Below are 22,079 nucleotides of genomic sequence, written 5' to 3'. Positions count from 1 at the left end.
GGGTCAATCCTGTGTTGGCCCATCAATAAAAAGAGACTATCTCACTCTTTGATGGCCTCCAGGGAAGAATTTGTGGTAGTGAGTTAGTCTGTCTTCTTTTTTAAATGGGGAAGGAACCTTTCATCATGTTGGCGTGTCAGTATCTAGGGACTGTGCAGGCTGGTCCCAGCTCAGGAACTTTAATATAGTCTTAAAACTGTTGTGTATGCAAAGAAAGGGAGGGGAGTAACTTTATCTTTTTGGTCATTTGTCTTCATTTGGGGCATGGCTCCGTTTTATTGGTTTCTTGGGGTTATAGCTGTTACTTTACAAATGTAAACACTTGCTTTGAAAACATTTGTAGTACAAGAGGTGTTTTGCATTTCTAAAATATATTTATTTCCACCCCAATAAATGTATGGCGTATAACAATATAAAACTCTTAGTTCTAAGTGGCTTATTATTACTGCATTTCGTGCTGTATTTACTCATGTGGCTAGCCAATAAGTGTCATGGCCTGGTCCTGATCCAACACAGATTCATCCTTTGAGAAATGGTGCTTAATTCTTCCCTCTGAATTCGGGAAGGCAGTGATTAGTTGCTGCACAAATCCTCTGGAGTGCACAAGTCTGCCTCAGGGGGGACTGTTTCCCTCAGTGGTAAAAGGGTTAATTAAAACAGGCAAGGAAATGGATTTATTTATTTATTTTTATTCAATTCTCGTTACTTTAGGCCAAAATGAATCTGGAGTTGCTGTCCATAATGAGAGAATATATTTAGTTGGTGGATATTCGATTTGGACAAATGAGCCTCTGGCTTGTATCCAGGTGAGTGGTTGAAGTTCCTTTTGAAGTTTGTTCCAGTGGTGCAGTCAGTGAGGTTAGTTTTTTGCAGTGCTGAAGGAAGAGATATTTACATGTAGGAAGAGCTTTGCACTCCCACTGGGCAGCTAGTTCAGCCACTACACTTCATCCCGCATCCTGGAAGGTCACTGGTTCAGTTCTTGGTCAGGTCACATGACTGAATTGTGGGCTCAATGCCCAGGTGAGGCACATAGGTGAGGCAGCCGTTGTTTCTCTCTCACATCAGTGTTTCTCCTCCTCCCTTCCCCTCTAAAATTAAATAACTAAATATTTTTTTAAAATAGAGATAAACTTTGAATTTCTAGAATTCTTTAGAAATTGTATTTTTACACCCCCCAAAACTTGACAAATTTCTTTCTATTCCATTTCCTTATTTTCTATGTTGTCATTTGTTCATTTCCATAAAAGCCACCAGCAAAGGTGTCTTCCTTCCTGGCGGAGGTGAGCAGTGACTGCTCTGGTGGGGACAGCCGCTACCCCAACGAATGGTCCTGGCACACATGCCTGTGAGCTGCCCACGCTGGGCGTGTCGCCAGCTGGGCCCTTCAGAACGGCAACAGCTTTTGTTGATGTACATGTATTCAGTGTGTTATTATTTATTCTATTCTTTACAATTTGAATCATAGTTGTTTTTCTGTTTTACATGTTCTGATATCATATTGATGTGTATTAGCCCTGACCTTCCTCCTGATCGCCATAAAAATGCATTCTTATAATTGTTTATATAATCTAATCTCACATTGGTGGGAAGATTTTTAACAACTGCTTCAATATCTTTTAGGTGTTGCAGGACTATTCAAGCTTTTAATTTCTTATTCAGTCACATCTCAAAGTGTATGTATATACCTATATGTGTGTGTATGTATGTATATATATATATATATATGTTTTCTTTTTTTAAGAAACTTTCTCATTTGCCTAAGTTTTCAAAATCTCTTCTCTTGATTTGTCTCGCTAGACATTTTTCCAGGGATTTTAACACCCTTCTGTTATTGGTATAGTTCAAGTAAATCTCAGTCAGCAAGCGTGGCACAGATACGAATGCAGTAGTTCCCCTTATCCAGTTTGGAATTCTGTCTCACTTACTTGTAGTCAACCTTGGTTGAAAATATGTGGCGAGTCCCAGAAATAAACCATTTATAAGTTAAAAATTGCACACTGTTCTGATTAGCCTGATGACATTTCTTGGTTTCCCACCCTGTCCCATTCCATCCTGCCGAGGACGAGTCATCCCTTTGTCCAGCAGGTCCCACTGTGCATGGCTGCCCTCTCTGAAGTCACTCAGCAGCCATCTCAATTATCAGAGCCACTGATGTGGTACCTCAGTGCTTGTGTTACCTAATCCTTGTTTTGTTAAATACTTAATGATGGCCTGAAAGCACAAAAGTGGTGATGCTGATAATTCCGATTCTCCGAAGAGAAGAAGTGCAGTGCATATCTTTATAGGAAGAAGCACAGTGTATATAGGGTTTGGTACTGTCCACGGTTTCAGACATCCACCAGGGTCTTGGAATGTGTCGGCATGTGTAAGGGGACCACCACAACATGGCCAGCTTTTCCAAATGGATGGGGTTGCTGGATCAAACAGTTCGTGGTGATATATTTTTCTTTTCTCTGTTTTGATTGAGATATAATTGACATTTAATCTTGTATTAAAGTGCACAGTGATGACTTTATATGTGTATATGTTGTTAAAATGACCACAGTATACTTAGTTAGCATATTTCACCTCACATGTGAATAAAAGCTTTTTTCCTGTTATGGGAACTTATAAAATTCACTCTTGGCAATGTTCCAATATGTGATGCAGTGTTGTTCACCGAGGTCCCCATGCCATACTTTACATCCCCAGGGACTTACTCACCTCGTATCTGGAAGGTTTTATCTTTTGATCGCTTTCGCCTATTTCCCTCACCTTCCATTTTCACCTTCACCTCTTGAAATCACCAATCCTTCTGTTTCTATGGGTTGAATCTGTGTAGCTTTCACATGTAAGTGAGATCCTACAATATTTGTCCTTCTCTGCTCCACTTCTATCCTTAGCATGATGCCTGAAGGTCCACGCATGTTGCTGGAAATGGCAGAATTTTGTTCTCTTTTATGGCTGAATAATATTTTATTTCATGTGTATATACCATGGTTTTTTTTTATCTGTTCCCCTGTCCATGAACACTCACATTGTTCCATGTCCTGGCCATTATAAATAATGCTGCAGTGGACATAGGGGTGAAGGTATCTATTTGAGATAATGATTTCATCTTTGCCAGGTATATAGCCAGAAGTGGATTTTTTGCAATGGATCATAAGGCAGTTTTAATTTTTTGAGGAACCTTCATACTGTTGTAGTGGCCTCATCAATTTATACATCTGCTGAGAGTGTAAAAGATTTCACTTTTCTCCACATCCTGACGAATACTTCTCTTGTCTTTTTAATGACAGCTTTCTAACAGGTTTGAGGTCATATCTCATTGTGGTTCCCTAATGATTAGTGAGGTTGAGCACCTTTTCATGAACCTGTTGGCCATTTCATATGTATTTGGAAAAGTCTCTCTTCAGATCCTCTGCCCATTTTTCAATCAGATTTTTTTCCTTTTGAGCTTTTTGAGTTCTCTGTGTATTTTGGATATTAACCCTCATAAGATATATGATTTGTAAATAATTTATCCCACTTGGTTAAGTTACCTTCCTTTTCTTTCCCTGCCCTCTCTTCCTCCTTCCCTCCTGTTTCTTCTCGATGCTTTCCTTTGCTATGCATAAGCTTTTTGGATATGGGACTGTTTGTTTATTTCTGCTTTTGCTACCTTTGCTTTTGATGTCAAATGCAAAAAAATTATTGCCAAGGCCAAAGTCAAGGAGTTTATTATATCTACGTTTCTTCTAGTGTTATGGTTTTTTCAGGTCACATGTTCAAGTCTTTAATCCACTTTGAGCTGATTTTTGTGACTGGTAAAACTGTGGTCCAGTTTCATTCTTTTGCATGTGGCTGTCCAGTTTCCCAACATTGTTTACTGAAGAGACTGTCCTTTCTCCCATTGTATGTACTTTGAGCCTTTGTCAAAAATCACTTTATATATGCATGGGTTTCTTCCTGGGCTCTTTATTCTGTTCCATTGATCTGTGTGTCTGTTTCTATGCCCAAACCATACCGTTTGTTACAATATGGCTTTGTAATAGAGGTTGAAATCAGAATGTGTGATACCTGCAGCTTTGCTCTGCTTTCTCAAGATCACTTTGGCTATTTGGGCTTTTTTGTAGTTCCCTATGACTTTTAGGATTTTTTTTCTTTTCTGTGAAAAATGACAATGAAACATTGATAGGGATTGCATTGCTTTCAGTAGTATTAATTCTTCACTACATGGACACAGTATTTTTCCCATTTATTTGTAACTTCACTTTCCTTCATCAATGTCTTATAGTTTTCAGTATATAGAGCTTTTGCCTCCTTTGTTAAATTCCTGGCATTTTATTGTTTTTGATGCACTTGTAAATAAGATTTTCTTAATTTCTCTTTCTGATAGTTTGGTGCTTGTGTATAGAAATGCAACAGACTTTTGTATATTGTTCTTATATCCTGCAACTTTACTGAATTGACTTATTAACTCTAACAGTTTTTTGGCTGAGTCTTAGGGTTTTCTATGTACAATATCATGTCTTCTCCAGACAGTTTTACTGTCACCTTTTTGATTTGGATGCTTCTTGTTTCTTTCTCTTGCCTGATTGCTCTGGCTTGAATTCCCAGTACTATCGTGAATAAAAGTGACAAGAGTGGATATACTGATCTTGTTCCTGATCTTAGAGGAAAAGCTTCTAGCTTTTTACCATTGAGTATGAGGTTAGCTGTGGGCTTGTCATATACAGCTTTTATTATGTTAAGGTATATGCCCAGTTTGTTGATATTTTTATTATGAATGGATGTTGAATTTGTCAGATGCTTTTTCTGCATCAATTGAAAGGATCATATGATTTTTATCCTTCATTTTATTAATGTAGGGTAATCACATTGGTTGATTTACATATGTTGAAACATCCCTATATCCCTGGGATAAATCCCACTTTATCATGGTGTATGATCTTTTAAATGCACCATTGAATTCGGTGTACTAATATTTTGTACAATTTTTGCATTACACATTAGGGACATTAATGTGTAATTTTTTTGTAGTGCCCTTTTCTGGTTTTGGTATCAGAGTAATGTGGCCTCATAAAGTGGGTTTGGAAGTTTTTCCTACTCTTCAATACTTTGGGAAGAGTTTGAGAAGGATTGGCGGTAATTCTTCTTTAAATGTCTGATAGAATTCATCAGTGAAGCCAACTGGTCCTGGATGCTTCTTCTTTTTTTAATTTAATCTTTATTATTTTTTTCCATTACCATTTAGTGCCCTTATACCCACTCCCCACAGCGACCACCACACTGTTGTCCGTGTCCATGAGTCCTTTTTCCTTTTTGCTCAGTCCCTCCACCCCCTCCACCTGTCCCCCCAACACTAGCTGTCATCTGCTCTCCGTGAGTCTCTCTTTGTCCAGATTCTTCTTTCTGTGGAGCTTTTGATTACTAATTCAATCTCTTTACTAGTAATTGGCCTTTTCGTATTTTGTTTCTTCATGATTCAGTCTTATTAGGTTGTTTGTAGGACTTGATCCATTTCTTCTAGGTTTTCCGATTTGTCAGCATATAACTGTACAGAGCAGTGTCTTATGATCCTTCGTACTTATATGGTATAAGTTGTAATGTCTCCTCCTTCATCACTAATTTTCCTAAGTACCCTTTGTCCTTGGTAAGTCTAGCTACAGGTTTGTCTATTTGGCTTATTTATTTTGAAAAAGTAGCTCTTACTTTCATTAACATTTTCTAAAATTGATTTTTAGTTAGAGGAGGAGGATGGGAGAGAGGGAGAGAAACATTACTTGAGAGAGAAAAAATCTATTAGTTTCTACTTATATGAGCCCTGACCAGGGACCAAACCTGCAATCCAGGCATGTGCCCTGACTGGGAATCAAACCAGCAACCTTTCACTTTTCTGGACAATGCCCAACCACGCCAGTCAGGACAGTTTCATTAACATTTTCTATGGTCTCTCTAGCTCTAAGTCATTTATTTTTGCTCTTTGTTATTTCCTACCTTCCTCTAACTTTGGGGTTAGATCGTCCTCCTTTTTCTAGTTCCTTGATGCATAAAGTTAGGATTTTTTATTTGAGCTTTCTTTTTTTAGGCATTTATTACTATGATCTTCACTTTTACAACTTCTTTTGCTGCATATTTCCACTTGCATTTGTCTGGATTTTTTAATTTCTTTTGATTTCTTCTTTGACCCAATAAATAGCATTTTTCTTGATCTCCACATATTTGCGAATTTTCCTGTTTTCTTCTTTTAACTGATTTCTAGTTTCATACCATTGTGGTTTGAAAAGACACTTTATATGATCACAGTCTTTTAAAATTTATTAAGGCTTCTTTTGTGGCCTTAAATATGATCTATCTTGGAGAATATCCCGAAATATATTTTCCTTAAGCATACTGAAATATTTACAAAAACCTATAATGTACCATCATTAAAACTTTAATAAATTAAAAAAGTAAGTATTATGTAAACTGTGATCTCCACAATGCAACTTAGAACTTAAAAAGTGAAAGAAACCCCTATGTATTTGAAAATAATAAAAGACATTGCTAAATAACTTATAGGTAAAAGAAGTGATAGTGGAAGTTTAAAAAAATACCACAAACTGAATGATCATGAAAGCAATATATAACAAAGCTTATGGAATATTTGCTTAATAAGTTAGAAAATAAACCAAAAATAAACTCAAAGTAGGGGAGAATAAAATGAAAGTAACATTCTATAAAACAGTAATGCAATTTAAAAATATCAAAGCTACAAGAGAGTTCTTTGGAAAACATTAAAGTCTTTAAGAAAGATTTTAGTTAGTTAACTGGAGGCTGCTTTGTACTAGAGTTTGGTTGTATCTTTTGAATAAAAATAAACTCCACAAAGTCTCTCATCCAAACACGTACTAGTCAGTCTTCACTGTGTTTTGGATACAGAACCATTCATTTTACAAATGCTGTGTTTATCCTCTAGGCTGGCCCAGTGATCCTACAAAGTACAGGTAAATTTGATAAAGGCTTTTATGAGCTTTTACTGTTTATATATAATAAGTGTTCATATTATATACACAGATTGTCACTTAAAGACATGTTTGGAATGGAGGTCTTCATGGATAATAGACTCATCATACAGCATATATTTCATTTTAGTTATTGACAGTTGGTTACAAGTAGTATACTTTCTTTCTGAACTGTGGTTGCACAGTCTCAAATACTTATGTTTTGGGTGACTCTGGAACTGTTTTATTTATTTATTTATCTTTAGAGGGGAAGGGAAGGGGAGAGAAGGAGAGAAATGTCAATGTGTGGTTGCCTCTCGTGAATCCCCTGCTGGGAACTGGCCTGCAACCCAGGCATGTGCCCTGACTGGGAATCAAACTGTGATCGTGTGGTTCAATCAGTCCACTGAGCTACACCAGCCAGGGCTGGAACTATTTATTTTAGTTCACTAGCAGTGATGTACTGATGATTGGGGAGACAAGCTAGATGTTCAAAAGCAAGCCACTTCTTCAGTACTTGCTGGAGTTGTATCTGTCCAACAGAGAAGCAGGGTAACGGGAGACTGGAATAGTGTTTATGAGAAAATGTTGACCAGATGGCAGGAATTCCTAAGCACAAAACAGCAGGTTGAAAAAAAGTGGTGGAGAAAATAGTCTATATCCAGAAATTATCAAAGTTTAAATGTTACTTAGTTTTCATTAAATTTATTGAGATGACAATAAATTTAATAGGTTAATTTTAAATAGGATCATATGGGTTTCAGGTGTACATTTCTATGATACATGATCTGTATATTGCATTGTGTACCTACCACCCAAAGTCACACCATCTTCTATCACCATATATTCAGCCCCTTTAGACCCCCACCCCCTACCCTGTGGCATCCACCATACTGTTGTCTGAATCTATGAGTTTCAGTTTTATATCACAGGAGTGACATCATATGGTTCTTAGCTTTTTCTTATTTCACTTAGCATGATATTCTCCAGGTCCATCCAGGATTTTTTGTAAATCACAAATCTATATAATCCTTGGATTCTAAGGGCATGCATGGCTAAGATTAATGAAGGTTACACTTAAATAGTTCAGACTGGTCTGTTAACATTTAGAACTAAAGTCTTTTCTTTTTCTTTGCTATTGAAAATACCATTCAATAAACTATCTCATTAGATTGCCCATTCTGGACTCTAACTAAAGCTTCAACTGTCATCTGTAGGATTCGGGCATATAGGGATGAAGCATGTCCAATGTTGAGAAAGTCTACTATTTTCTTTCTTTCTGTCTACTACTTGACTTAGCAGACTTCTTAATCCATTAAAAAGGGCAACCCAAACAAGAGAAAAGCTTGCTCTTAAACGATACTTGCTTAAAGGTTGAGATTTGGGCTTGTTAGTAATAAAGCCTCGTGGCAAATATTAAAGATAGATGCCTGTGGAGAGTGAGGTGCCCTGGTTTGTGCGGTGGGTGTGTGAGCACGTGTCTGGTGCAGAGGGGCTCCAGGGATGAGGAGCAGCGCTTGAGGGAGCAGCCGCCCCCGTGGAGGGGTCACTCGTCTGTTTCCAGATCACCTCCACTGCTCTGCATTTGTGGTCACTGACTGTTGGGAAGAGGCTGTGTTGTCAAACTGGTAGCCCCTTCTTTGCAACACCTTCCTTCTGCCAGTTTACAGGAGTGTTTTGGAGAAAAAAGTGCCGACACTTCTTTTCCCTTCTCACAGATTAAATAAATCACATGTTTAACACAGGCAGTCTCTGTTGTCCCATTTAACCCGAGAAAAATGCTCTCTGGACGATGACCACAGCTGTCATTTTGTCTTCCAAACATGTATTCAGATGAGGGATGTCATGAATGACACAAAATCCCTGCTCTTTCTAGGGTTGCAGCCTTGAGCTCAGGCAGTGGCTTTACCACTTACTAGCTGCCTGACTTTGAGCAAGTCCCTGAACTTTATCTTCATTTTGCTTCTCTGTAAATTGAAGACAGTACTTAAATTTATATAGTTGAGGTAAATACTGAGAGGTCTCTATTTTCTACATTTAATGAGCAGTAATCAAAATCCCATTGAGATTTTTCTATGGGATTGATATTTCTCAAATCATAGGGTGGGAGAATGATACTGTTCAAAATCTCTGGAAAGTTCATGTAAGAATAACCAAGAAAAATGTATATATATACTAATATTTAAATAAGTACATATTTGATCCTCACCCAAGGATATGTTTACTGATTTTAGAGAGGGGTCGGGGAGAGACAGGAGAGACATACCAACAGACATCAACCATTTGCCCCCCATAATGTTCCAACCAGGGGCCAAACCCGTGACCTTTTTGATGTACCAGCTTACGTTCCAACCAACTGAAGCCATCTGGCCAGGGCCCAGGAAAAAAAAATTAAATGGGAGAGGAGACTTGCTTTACCCAGTCAAGATATCTGTAACTGCGGCACTGCATGAAGATATATAAGTCAACAACAGGGAAAAATTAAACCTTGCGTGTAGCCTGTAATAGATACATTTGAAATTAGTAGCGACTGTACATTGTTAAGTAAATGGGACGAGGTACCTGGCTGTCCATTTGAGGGAATAATAGCTACAAGTATAATCTCTCTCTCTTTTGAGGCTTTAGTGATTTCCTCCTGTATGAGCTTGGAGCCCCAAATCTCAAGGGCCCCTTTCATCTGCCGTAATGCATTATTACAGTTAAAGGCTTAATTAATCACCTAGGTGATAGAAGGCATGGCAGGGGATGAGATCATTAAAGTGGAGTAACAACAGGGCTCTGCTGAAACCTGGGGCACACCTGCATTTAGGAAGCAGGTGGAAGAAAAGGGACCAGAGCTGGAAAGCTATTAATAGGACAACATCAGTGACAAACTTATTTTTTTAAATTATGGAATCCAAGGCAGAAACAGTTTTACTTAATTTTAATTTAAAAATTTCTAAAGTCTAGTTGGAATACAGTATTATATTAGTGTCAGGCACACCATATGATTCCACACTTAAGTACCTTATGACGTGATCCCCATGAGAAGTCTGGCAACCACCTGTCGATGCAGTTATTGTATTATTGACATAATCCCTGTGCTGGACACTACATCCCTGTGGCTTATTGATTTTATAACTTGATGTTTGTACCTCTTATTCACCCTCACCTTTTTCATCCATCCTTCCACCCCTTCCCTCTGGTGACCATCAGTTCATTTTTTATCTATGGGTCTATAACTGTTTTGTTTTTTAAGATTCTACATAAATAAAATACTACATATGGTATTTCTTTTTTCACTTAGCATAATACCTTTTAGGTATATCCATGTTGTCCCAAATGGCAAGACTTTATTCTTTTTTATGGCTGAAAAATACTGCATTTCCATACACATCTTTTTCCATTCCTCTACCAGTGGACACCCAGGTTGCTTCCATTTCTTAACTATTTAAAAATATGTTGCAATGAACATGGTGGAAGGCTGAAAGTATATATTTTTATTTAGTGTTTTTATTTTCCTCCAATACCAGCAGTGGAATTACTGGGTCATATGGCAGTTAAATTTTTAATTTTTTTCAGGAATGTCCATACTGTTTTCCACAACAGCTATACCAACTTACAAGTCCTCCAGCAATGCATGAGGGTTCTTTTTCTCCACGTCCTTGCCAACACTTACATTTGTTGACTTTTTGGCAATAGCCATTCTGACAAGTGTAGGGTCATATTTCATTGTGGTTTCGATTTGCTTTTTCCTGATGATTAATGATGTTGAGCATCATTTCACATACTGTTGGCCAGATATCTACATGCCTTTTTTGGAGAAAGGTTTATTCTGCCTTTATTATCTGCCCATAATAAATTTTTTTCAGTGTTGGACTGCAAGAATTCCTTACATATTTTGTATATTAACCCCTTATTGGATCTATCATTTGTGAATATCTTCTTCCATTTACTATATTGCCTTTTAATTTTGTTGGTTTCCTTCACTGTGCAGAAAATTTTAGCTTGATAGTCTCATTTTTTTTCTTTTGTTCTCCTTGCCTAAAAAGATATACCATGCAAAATACTGTTGAAACCAGTTAGTTTACTACCTATGTTTTCTTCTACAAGTTTTATGGACTCAGTTCTGACACTTAAGTCTTTGGTTCATTTTGAATTTATTTTTGTATACGGTATAAGAAAGTGGTCCAATTTTCCCAGCACCACATATATTCTTGTGTTCTTTGTCATAGATGAGTTGTCTACATAAGCGAGAATTTATTTCTGATATCTATTCTGTTCTACTGATGTTTCTATTTATATGGCAATACCATATTATTTTGATTATTATAGCTTTGTCATATAGTTTTAAATCAGAGAGTGTGATACTTCCAATTTAGTTCCTCTATCTCAAGATTGCTTTGGCTATTCGGGGTCTTTTGTGGTTCCATAAAAATTTTAGTATTATTTTAGTTCTGAGGATACCATGAGTATTTTGACAGGGACTACACTGAATTTGCAGAGTGCTTTGGATAGTATGGACATTTTAGTGGTATTAATCATTCCAACCCATGAGCATGGAATACCATTCCATTTATTCATGCTCTCTACAATTTCTTTCCTCAGTCTTGTAATTTTCAGAATACAGGTGTTTCAACTCTTTGGTTAAATTTATTCCCAGTTATTTTATTTTATTTTTTTGATGCAGTTGTAAATAGGACTATTTCTTAATTTCTCTTTATGATGGTTTGTTATTAGTGTATAGCAACTCAAAAGATTTCTGTATATTAATTTTGTATCCTGAAACTTTACTGAATTCATGTTAGTTCTAATAGTTTTTTTGGAGACAAGAGTCTTTAGGATTTTCAATATATAACATCATGTCAGCTGCAAATAGTGAGTTTTACTTCTTTTCCATTTGGGTGCTTTTTTTTTGTCTGCTGTAGCTGTGACTTCCAATACTATGTTGAATAAAAGTAGTGAGAGTGGGTGTCACTGTCCTGTTCTTAATTAGAGCACAAGTTTTCAGCTTTTTACACTTGCGTATGATAGTGACTGTGGTTTGTCATATATGGCCTTTATTATGTTATGTTCCCTTTATAATTACTTTGTTGAAAGTTTTTATCATAAATGGATGTTGAATTTGTCCAATACTTTTCTGCTTATTCAGCTGATATTTTAACCCTTGAATTTGTTGATGTATCCTATTGACTGATTCACAATATTGAATCATCCTTGCTACTATGGAATGAATCCCACTTGACCATGGTGTATTTCATGTATTGTTGGATCCAGCTTGCTAAAATCATGAGAATTTTTGCATCTATGTTCATCAGGGATATTGGCCTGTAACTTGTTCTACAATGTCTTTGTCTGGTTTTGGTATCAGGATAACTGATGGCTTGGCAGAATGAGTTCGGAAGTTTTTTCTTCTTCAAATTTAGGAATGGCTTGAGATGGCTAGGTACTATTAATTCTTCTTTAAATGTTTGGTAGAATTCACTTATGAAGTTGCGTGGCCCTGGACTTTTGTGTTTATTTTTATTACTGCTTCAATTTTATCATCAGCCCATTTAGATTTTGTTTCTTTGTGGTTCAGTCTTTAGTCTTTGTTTCTTAAGTTTATATACTTCTTACAGGTTGTCCAATTTGTTGGCATAGAACTGTAGTGTTCCTTAATGGCTCTGTATGTCTCTGTGGTGTCAGTAGTTACTTCTCCTCCATTTCTGATACCTGGGCTTTTTTTGTTGTTGAGTATGGCTAAAGGTTTGTCTATTTTATCTTTTCAAAGAACCAGTTCTTAGTTTCATCAGTCTCTTCTATTCTCTTATTAGTCTCTATTTCATTTATTTCCATTCTTTATTATTTTGTTCCTTCTGCTTACTCGTTTTTTTTCTTTTGTTTAGGTGTAAAATTAGATTTATTTGGCATTTTTCTTGTTTCTTGAGGTAGGTCTGTATAGGCATTAACTTCCCCTCTTAACACAGGTTTTGCTATATCCCATACATTTTAGAAAGTTTTCATTTGCATTTGTCTAAAGGTAGTTTTTGATTTCCTCTAGATTGTTTTGTAGCATGTTTAATCTCCATGTTTGTGTCTTTTTCCCTACAATTTTCTTTAGTTAATTTCTAGTTTCATGCCATTGTGATTGAAAACATACTTTATACAATTTCAATGTTCTTGAATTTGAACTACACACTTGTTTTGTGGCCTAACATGTGCTCTGTGATGGAGAATGCCCCATGTGCACTTGAGAAAATGTATTTCTCCCTGTAGATTTTGGGTGAAATGCTCCATAAAAACCTAGTCTAAAGTGACATTTAAGGCCATTGTTTTCTTATTGGGGTGCTTTACTTTGGGGGGCATCTGGATGATCTCTCGTTATGTAAGTGGGATATAAAAGTCTTCTATTTCTCAGTCTCTCCCTTTATATCTATTAACATTTGCTTTTGTAGTCAGGCACTTCTGTGTTGGGTGTGTAGCTAGTTACAGTTGTTACATCCTCTTGGACCCCTTTATCACTAAGTAATGTCCTCCTTCACCTCAGCCTGTTTGGAATGAATTTAGAGGAAGTTCAAATAGAAAGAGATTGAGGCATCTGAGGGTTGGAAAGAACTGAGTGGGTTTGATAAATAGCATATGACCAGTGTTCCTAAAGAATATTCCTACTTTAGAGATTAAGTCAGATTTGGTGAAATGACATCAGGCACAGATTGAGACAAAGAAACTCTCTTCCACGTAACAAAAGAGATAGAACTCCTGCTTGAAGAGGATAATGGGAAAAATGTCCAAAATGAACTGATTTTCCATTTGCTCCTAAGCTGTCCTGTATATGCTACATGGTAGACACTGAGCTAAGTGTCACCAGTTTTCAGAACACAGCTGCAGGGTCAGTGTTGTTTTCTTAATTTCACAACGGAGCATTTGTAAGCCAGAATATGACATCACTCACTCACTAATTTGGACAAATTATTTGACCAGCCTAAGGCAGTTACTTTAAGAGGATAATGCTACCTACTTCATTGCGATTCCCAAGATTTAGTTATTGTAAATACACACACACACAAATGTAGAAACACATAGAACACCACTTAGCGACTTAACACGTATTTCTGGTGCTGCAGTGAGAGAAAACGAACAGTGGCTAAGGTATGGTCATGTCGGCATAACTGAACTGAACCGAAGGCTCCCTTTCACGTGCACACAGCTTCATTCTGAGCAATCGTCTTTGACATGCAGCGTCCTCTCTTCTTTCGCAGGTCCTGGATGTAAGTAGAGAAGGCAAAGAAGAAGTCTTCTACGGGCCTACTCTGCCCTTTGCTTCCAATGGAATAGCAGCATGCTTCCTTCCAGCGCCCTATTTCACCTGCCCTAATCTTCAAACTCTCCAAGTGCCTCATCACAGGATCGGCACCGTCTGAAAAGCCAGTGCTCCGTTAATAACCGTTATGAAGAGGAGGGAGAAAAAGCCTGACCGTCGGATACTGGGCATGAAGGACTCCGTGCTCAATGCTTCCTTGTTTTGTTTTATAGGTCTTATATTCAGATAAACGTTAGTGCAAAAAATTTTTTTCTAAAACATATAGCCGATAATTCCCACCACCCTTTGCAGTGTGTGTGACGTGTAACACAATAGTGTGTGTATGACTTTTACTGTGGTGTGGCTTAGTGTCAACTTAATGGTCCATCACTGTTCTGTGGGTCTTCAGAGCATTTTTCTACATTTTTTCTAATTCGTACTGTCTAGGATAGCACGGCAGCATCAGTCAGTCAGTTTATTTCCAAGTGCTGTCATCACTGACGTTTAGAAGAACTTCGGTACTCAGTCCCTTTACTACGTAAACCTGGGATCGTGAACATTATGCAGCTGCATTCAGAAGAGACTCACCATTATGACATCATAAATTTTTAAATGCCGTATTTTATTTAAGGTAATACAAATAATAGCAGTACATTGGAATAGCAGTGGGGATATCCAGAGTTTTCACCTTGATCACTACTGTGACCTTGGGCCAGGGGCCTACCTTTATAGTACTTCAGTTTTCCCACTTTCAAGGAGGATAATTACTGATTCCCACATTAATTCAGACAGATGTTGTCAGGATTACACAAATACTCTGAAGTACTTTGCCTAAGGAAAAAATGTTACTCAAATTCCAAGGTATTTTACTGTCTTTAGAATCTTCTAACTGAACAGGGAGATTATTTTTGATCTTCAAAAACTACTAGATAGAACTTCAAACACATGCTATGGGATGCATGATTCTGACAAGCATGTGTAAGAGATAATGCTGATTTGGGAAAAGGGACTTTATCAAAGCCAAAGATTCCTAACCTTGTACAAATCCTTGCCTCAAATAATAACTCAAACATCTCCTTTAAAATTTAGTAAAAAAATGATATTTTGTACTGGAAAAAAATTAGCTGTACTAATTTTGGTACCATGAAGTGCTCTGACACAAATGTGAACCTGGAATCAGCAGTCCTAATAGAAATTTTTCCACTTTGTTAAAGGTCGTGTCGATCTTGGATCCTCGTGGGGCTCTTCCCCACCACCACTGCAGGCTTCATTGCCACCACTTTTAATAATGCACAAGGGTTATTCTTAGGCTAGGGTTTTGGATTTGCTTTGTCCACAACAAAAAAATAAAACAACTCAGTGATCAATTTGAACATTCAGCCAACAACTATAATTTGAGTCCTCCCCTTTTCCTAATCTTGTTGGGATCTAAGTCGCCTTTATTAACAGACTTTACTTTTTTCCTTGGCATAGTTTAATCATTCAGTAATCATTGATTTATAGGAAATTCTCATTTTATCCATGTAAATACTTTATTCTAAATACAGAATTCACTAATCTTATAAGATACCTAAAATGTTAAATTTTAAGTATATACATATAACTTTTGGTTATCCAGACTAAAGGGTGGGAGAGGAGAGAGACCAGGAGTGATGAAAACAAATGAATTAGAAAAAAACAGATTTAGTTTAGACAAACAAAAAACCTTAAGGGCATTTTCACAGTTCTGAAAGTGACATTGATAATTGTTATTTAGAAGGGTGATTGAGAATCTGTTCAAAAGGTATAAATCATCTAAACGAAACTTTAAAAATGCCTTACCGAGTCAGGAAAATGGACTCCACTATTTTGGAAATCTTTTCAACAAGGACCTATGCAAGAAATATTTCCGACTCGTTCATTCTTCTGCTTGACAATTTTTCCCTGTAACAGTGTTACCTTATAAAACCACTAAAATCTATTTGTAACCCCAGACCCTATATTCAATGAATGAAAGGGTCTAAAAATAAGTTTGCCTGATGGTAGCTGAGAGGCAGCCTGAGGGGACTCTTGTTTCTGTGTAGGTTTCTAAGTGCTAATTTAAAACACACCATTCTACACTATCAAGCCTCTCATTGGTAAACACAGTATTCACTAATATTACAGAATTGAACCCAGCATTTTAAAAAACTTTACATAATTTTCAGAAACACGCTTTATAAGTCTAGCTAAAGAACAGCATCCAAATTACAATGTCTGTCCCCTAGAAAAAGAACTCATAGATCAGTTTATAATTAGATCCCTTTCCTCAAATTATCAATAATAAAAGAAATAAGAAAAAACTTTTGTTTGGTCATATAAACTCAGTTTCATTGAAACTATTCAAATATATATTTTCCACTTATGTGTATTATTCTATAGTAATCCATTTTCTATTTTCAAAATTAAAGCCCATATTGTATTTGTGTTTAAATTATTAATTTGAATTTCCATAGGAGAACCATGAAACTTCCAACCATTCAAACATTTCAGGATTTTACTTTAAAAAAGAAAAAGCAGCAGCACACAGATACCAGCAGAGAGTTACTGCTGTGGGAAGAAAAGCCAGCAAAGACACGAGTCTCCAAATACTGTGTTTGGGCAACGCAATACAGTTCCCCACATCCTTAGTCCCACAATGCCAGTTGGGTTATGGGTAGTTTTCAAGCTTTTTCTCTTCGTGTTTCCCTCACAGTTTAACCAGAGGTGCACTGTATCCCCTTCAGAGACTGCAATAGCTGAGAAACTGGTGTTTTGCTACAGAGTATAAAAGCAATAGTAATAAGATAGAAATTATTTCTCCTGCTAACATGGCTCATTTTTATTTTGGTTTTCAAATAGTCAATGTCATAAAAAGGGAAATTGAATAATCATGGGTGGAGTGTAAGTTAAATACATATATTTTTATTATATATTATATGCACAAAATAATTTATAAACATGGGTATAAAATAAGAGTGCCCAGAATTTTTCTAAAAGTACAATTCACAAATGCAATAAGGAACTATTAACACACCAAAAACTTTAATGAGCAGAAATTGATCAATTCCAATCATATAGTACTAAATTTGGTAACCTTATCAATATAGTTTATGACTGAATCAAAACACAAGTGTCATCTTATTAAGTATGTGAGAGTATGCTACTTGGCTAGCTTCCCAAACCAACAGTTTTAGCCTAACAAAGTTATTGATACTGGTATATTGTACAAGGGGGAACCAAAAAAGACCCGGAATTTATAAATTGTGTACATATTTTTACATATCTAAACTTCAGCCACCTCCAAAGTACTCTATTTGATGCAATACACCTATCCAGACATTTATCCCAATACTCAAAACAGTTTTTGAACTCACCGACTTTGATGTCTTCTAATGCATCTCCCATTTTTAGTTTCACGTCTTCCACTCTGGCAAATGTTTCCCTGTGAGGACTTTTTTCATAGGGGGAACCAAAAAAGAGTCACTTGGGACAAAATTGGGTGAATAGGGCTGTTCAGTTGTTTTTGGTCAAAAACTGCTAAACACAGTGAGGTACAGGCAGGTACGCTCGTAAATCATCCATCATGAAATCGGCATGTGTGTTTGAAAGAGTCTTCAAAAAAAATTTCACTGAAGCCAAATGCATCCTCTCACAACAACACCAGCTGGTGCACTGATGCAGATGGGCTCCTAGGACACTCACCTAGCGGAGAAGCCTGTACTACAAGGGGCGTGCCCTCCAGAAAATAATTCTGTTTGTTTATGGGTCCCCCCTTGGACACTTGTCTGACAGGGCAGTATTTTTAACCCTAGGAGGAACAGACAGGAGACCAGTTTTTGGAAAATGAAAGGTTTATGTAAAAAGTCTACCAATCTACAAGCAGTGGCTTAGTACTGATAATACAGCTTTTGGTGAGGTTTCTATATCTACCTTTTATCTTCAAAACACAAGCGCCAAGTTAACATGTATATTCAGGGAAGGCAGGTTTCATACAGGCTTTTCCCAGCTGCAAATTTTTGCATCACATAGAATCTTAATGGGGACATAAAAGTAAAAACTGTCGAAGTCTGTAAAATACACAAAAATGAATCCATGTATGATAATTGTTTATGAACAAAGAAGCTTTAACATTTTGTGATAAAGCATGACAGAAGATAATGGCGATGATGAACACATGCACATAGTCCGACAACCCCCAACTAATTGTTTTTTACATAGATGCCCAGGTAGAAAAAGTTACACTTAAGAAGAAAAGAAAATATGCTAGGAATAGTTCAGATATATAAGTTTTAAACTATGAAACTGTTCTAATGCAAATTAACTCAATACTAAATGTTTTTCGTACAGAGACCATGCTCCATGTTTTTTGTTTTTCTCCCTCATGGAAACCTAATTCAATGTTCAATTAAGATTTAAATCATAACCAAATCTGAATGTCCAATAAAGTCGTTTTATCAGCCTGTTGCCCTTCCGTTATCTCTTTTACGCTCATCTGACAGCTTACAGAAATCACCACGACTCGACTGGCACACTCTGAGTATAAAGTGAACACGGTCTCTGACAGTCTAGGACAGTCCAGTCTCCGCTTGAGGTGAGTCTGGACAGGAAAGGTGGCCAGATGGCACAAAGTGTCCAGACTGAAGGGCCTGACTGTCAGCTTATTAACAATGGGAAGTAATTCGAAGGCCCTGAGCAGAAGAGTAACAAGAGAAAAGTAGTATTTTAGGAACAAATGTCAGAACTGTGAGAAGGATTAACTGAAGAAAAGGAGACCAGAGATGAGAGATTATAGCGCTCAACAGAAAAAACTGTTTAGATGCATGAGATGACAAAAAACAGCAAGAGCCTGTACTGCTGGTCAACTGGAAGTGGAGGACGGGGAGAATCCGAGATGACTCGGAAGTTTCACAGCTAAGTAACCTGGGAAAACAGTGTATTCTCTGGGTAGGGAATAAAGACGGGGTAGAATACAACAGAGGGTGCTGACAAGGGCAGCCCAGCCTGTTGCCTTGAGATTTCTGGAGGATCAGATCAGAGAGGGTGAGAGAGAAATTAGCCCTAGAAAGAGATCTGAGAAAGTTATGAGCTGGTGTTATCCATTGACTACTGTAAGAATGCTGAGACAGAACAGGTGGAGGACCAGGTCTCAATGCTGGGGACAGGAAAGAAGAAGGGAAGCTGATGGGAAGATGCTCTCAACGTACAGTGTAGGCAGGAAGGGGCAGTACACGAAGGGTGGCTGAGACAATGATGGAAAATGCAGGTGTTACGCAGAGGCCAAAGACTGTGAGAAATGAGAACATACTCTCCGATTTCATCAAAAGGGAGTGACGTAGGAAACAAAAGGCAGAAGCAGCGGCCTCAGAGATGATGCTATTTAGGAAAAGAGGAAACTAAGGAAGCCGACATAAGGTACTCTAGGTCTGGGAACGGCAAACAACAAGACTATAGTAATACGCGAAGGGCCAATGGAGATTTTTAAGAAAAAGAACTGAGTTATAATTTTTCTCTTCAGCTAAAAAAAACTCAGCTTCTTTAAATTTTTTCTTATAATAAAAAACTCCACATACCTGTATTGGTAGACTTTTTGTTGCAACTGCTTTTTAAGTAGAAACTTTAGTTATTCTCAACACATGCAGTTATATATCCTAACGCACGATTCCACAGCATCTTTTTTTTATCCCTTACAAGTTTTACGCACTATGGAGCAAGATTCCCAGATATCTTTATCCATCTGCCTCGGAAAACAAAAAAGGACACAAACTATACATAATCCCTTTAAAAGCATCACCTTAAATAAAGGCAATAGTTTAATCAGCCACTATCATAATGACAAGAAATTCATTGCTATGAGGTCTGTCCAGTAACTGAAGAGACTTTCATTCATTGAAGAACAGTTAATTGGGGGGCGGGGGGGGACAGACTTTGTCATGAAAACAACAGATACTTCTTTAGATTTCAGATCACAATTAGGACAGGTCTAGTAACTATATTTTGCTGATTACAATACATTTCATTTTTAAAGATACTTTTTGGGCCAGAAGGGGTTGGAATGTTTTCTTGAAGGAATACAACTATGATGAGCAGAGGCCCAAGAAGAAAGCAATAAATTACTCGAAAGATAGCAAACACGATGCATAAGAAAACATTCAAAAAAGAAAAGTAGGACCATTCTTCTAGGACACATTAGAAAAAGAACAAAATCGTAATTTTTTACCTTTGTGCATGAATAATACAATAATTATGTCTAACATATCTAAACTGAATATAGATCACCAAATATTTTAACATACATTATCCTATTGATTTTTATCAGGACTCTGTAAAATAGAAAAAGAATGATCCTTATTTTCTCCATGAAGAAAGTGAGGTTTTGTAAGGTTACATAATTTGCTCGGAATCACAAAGCAGAGCTAGGTCCAAGGCCCAGGCGGGTCCCGACACTAGGACTGGAGCGCCTTGTACCAGACAATGCTCTCCACCAAGGGCCCACCAGTGAACTGAATCCGGAGACTGTTAGGGAGTCAGGAGGCAACAGCTGCTTAAAGGAACTAAACTGGTTCCCTGTAAACCTGTAAGATGCAAAGTTGTAAGACACTCTAATTAATAAAGAGCAAGGAGATAAATCAGCTGACTTTTCAGACTTCTGTTTTTGTAATATTAAGATTTCCCAGAACAGTACTATTTACCCCCTTCTTACAGACTCTTGCTGATCCCCCTCCCGATGTGTCTGTTGGCGACCACTCGAAAAGGAAGGGCGAACAGGCACAGACATCCGGCAACTGTGGGAACCTAAACCAGCACTGTTGGCTTAGCTGTTGAAAAATATGTATATACACATTTATATGAACTGCGTCATCGTTTTGGCAGACTGCATCTCATTTCTCAGAGAGGTAAGCAGTCTTGCTAAAGGTTTTTTTTATTAAGCTGCCTCACATATAATCTAAAAAAATGATAATAGTCCTATCTCCTGACCCCTTCCCCTTTCGAAAAGACTTGAGAAGGTATCTTATTAAAACATAACTTGTGATAAACACAACAAACACAAACCACAAGACATAAGTCACTACAGTAAAAAGTCCATGGACCAACAAGTACAAGTCTGCTTAGTAATTGCACAGATAACACTCCCAGTCAGAAAAAGTATCTTTAATTTAGTTGACCTAAAATCTCTTCAAATAGAATGTGGTTTTACCAAGTTCCAAAGATCATATAACATACTTATGTAACCTTTATTTACTTATTTGCATACTAAGTATATGCACAGGTATGTAAGAAAAAAATCCTAGAAAATAATTCTAATAGAACAGTATACAATTAATTAAAAGGAGTCAGAATGATGTAAAGTAGCTTTTATAATGAGTAGAAAAGATGAATCACAGAGCGTATCAGGTGCTATCGTTTTCCAGTCTCTGTAGCTCATCTTGTCCCGCTTGTCCCAGGCGAGATAAAAGTTTGCTATAGGCTTTCCTGTTCGAGAAACAAAGAAAAGGGGGCCAATATATTTATTGCCTTTTCCATTAGTTTCATTTACATAGTAACAAATCGAACCTGCTTGAACGTCTGTTGGTACACTCACACGATGGATGTGATTAACGTACTTCGATTCTTTAACTAACTTCGGGACATAGAAATCTAGGATGAGTGTTAAGCCCTTTAAAACAGTCTCTTTAGGACCTACAGGCTTATCTCCCAGTGTTGCATGACCCTGAATAGTTAGTTCAAGCACTATCCTCACTAGGGCTGTAAACCTATTTTTTTTAAAAAAGCCTATTTATCTTTTTCCAAAAACTTTATTATCTAATTGGGTCACTCAGCCTGTTAACTGGATACACATGATATAGTTTATTTAGTAAATCAAGCATCCTTCA

General features: G+C 37.1%; 2 protein-coding genes across 5 annotated transcripts in view; one reads left to right on the top strand and one right to left on the bottom strand.

The window, feature by feature from the left end:
- Positions 1-16,447, top strand: part of KLHL32 (kelch like family member 32) — a 188,341-nt gene extending 171,894 nt beyond the window's left edge. For all 3 annotated transcript variants that reach the window (XM_037059738.1, XM_037059737.1, XM_037059739.1), the window contains 2 exons: positions 712-806; positions 14,168-16,447. In XM_037059738.1, coding sequence (XP_036915633.1) covers positions 712-806; positions 14,168-14,329 — 257 coding nt within the window. In that variant the 3' untranslated portion in view covers positions 14,330-16,447. The remainder of the gene's footprint in view (positions 1-711; positions 807-14,167) is intronic.
- Positions 16,448-17,976: 1,529 nt separating this feature from the next.
- The window catches only part of MMS22L (MMS22 like, DNA repair protein), a 119,185-nt gene continuing 115,082 nt past the window's right edge, over positions 17,977-22,079 (bottom strand). For both annotated transcript variants that reach the window (XR_005068473.1, XM_037059736.1), the window contains one exon: positions 17,977-21,678. Coding sequence is in view for 1 of the 2 variants with exons in the window: in XM_037059736.1 (XP_036915631.1) it covers positions 21,597-21,678 (82 nt within the window). In the remaining variant the exon portion in view is untranslated. The remainder of the gene's footprint in view (positions 21,679-22,079) is intronic.

Source organism: Sturnira hondurensis, unplaced genomic scaffold, assembly GCF_014824575.4.
Source record: "Sturnira hondurensis isolate 20B ecotype Veracruz unplaced genomic scaffold, ASM1482457v3 Scaffold0011291, whole genome shotgun sequence".
In the NCBI taxonomy this organism is placed as follows: Eukaryota; Metazoa; Chordata; class Mammalia; order Chiroptera; family Phyllostomidae; genus Sturnira; species Sturnira hondurensis.
Note: the sequence above shows the minus strand (reverse complement) of the source record. Positions and strands in the feature narration are given on the sequence as shown.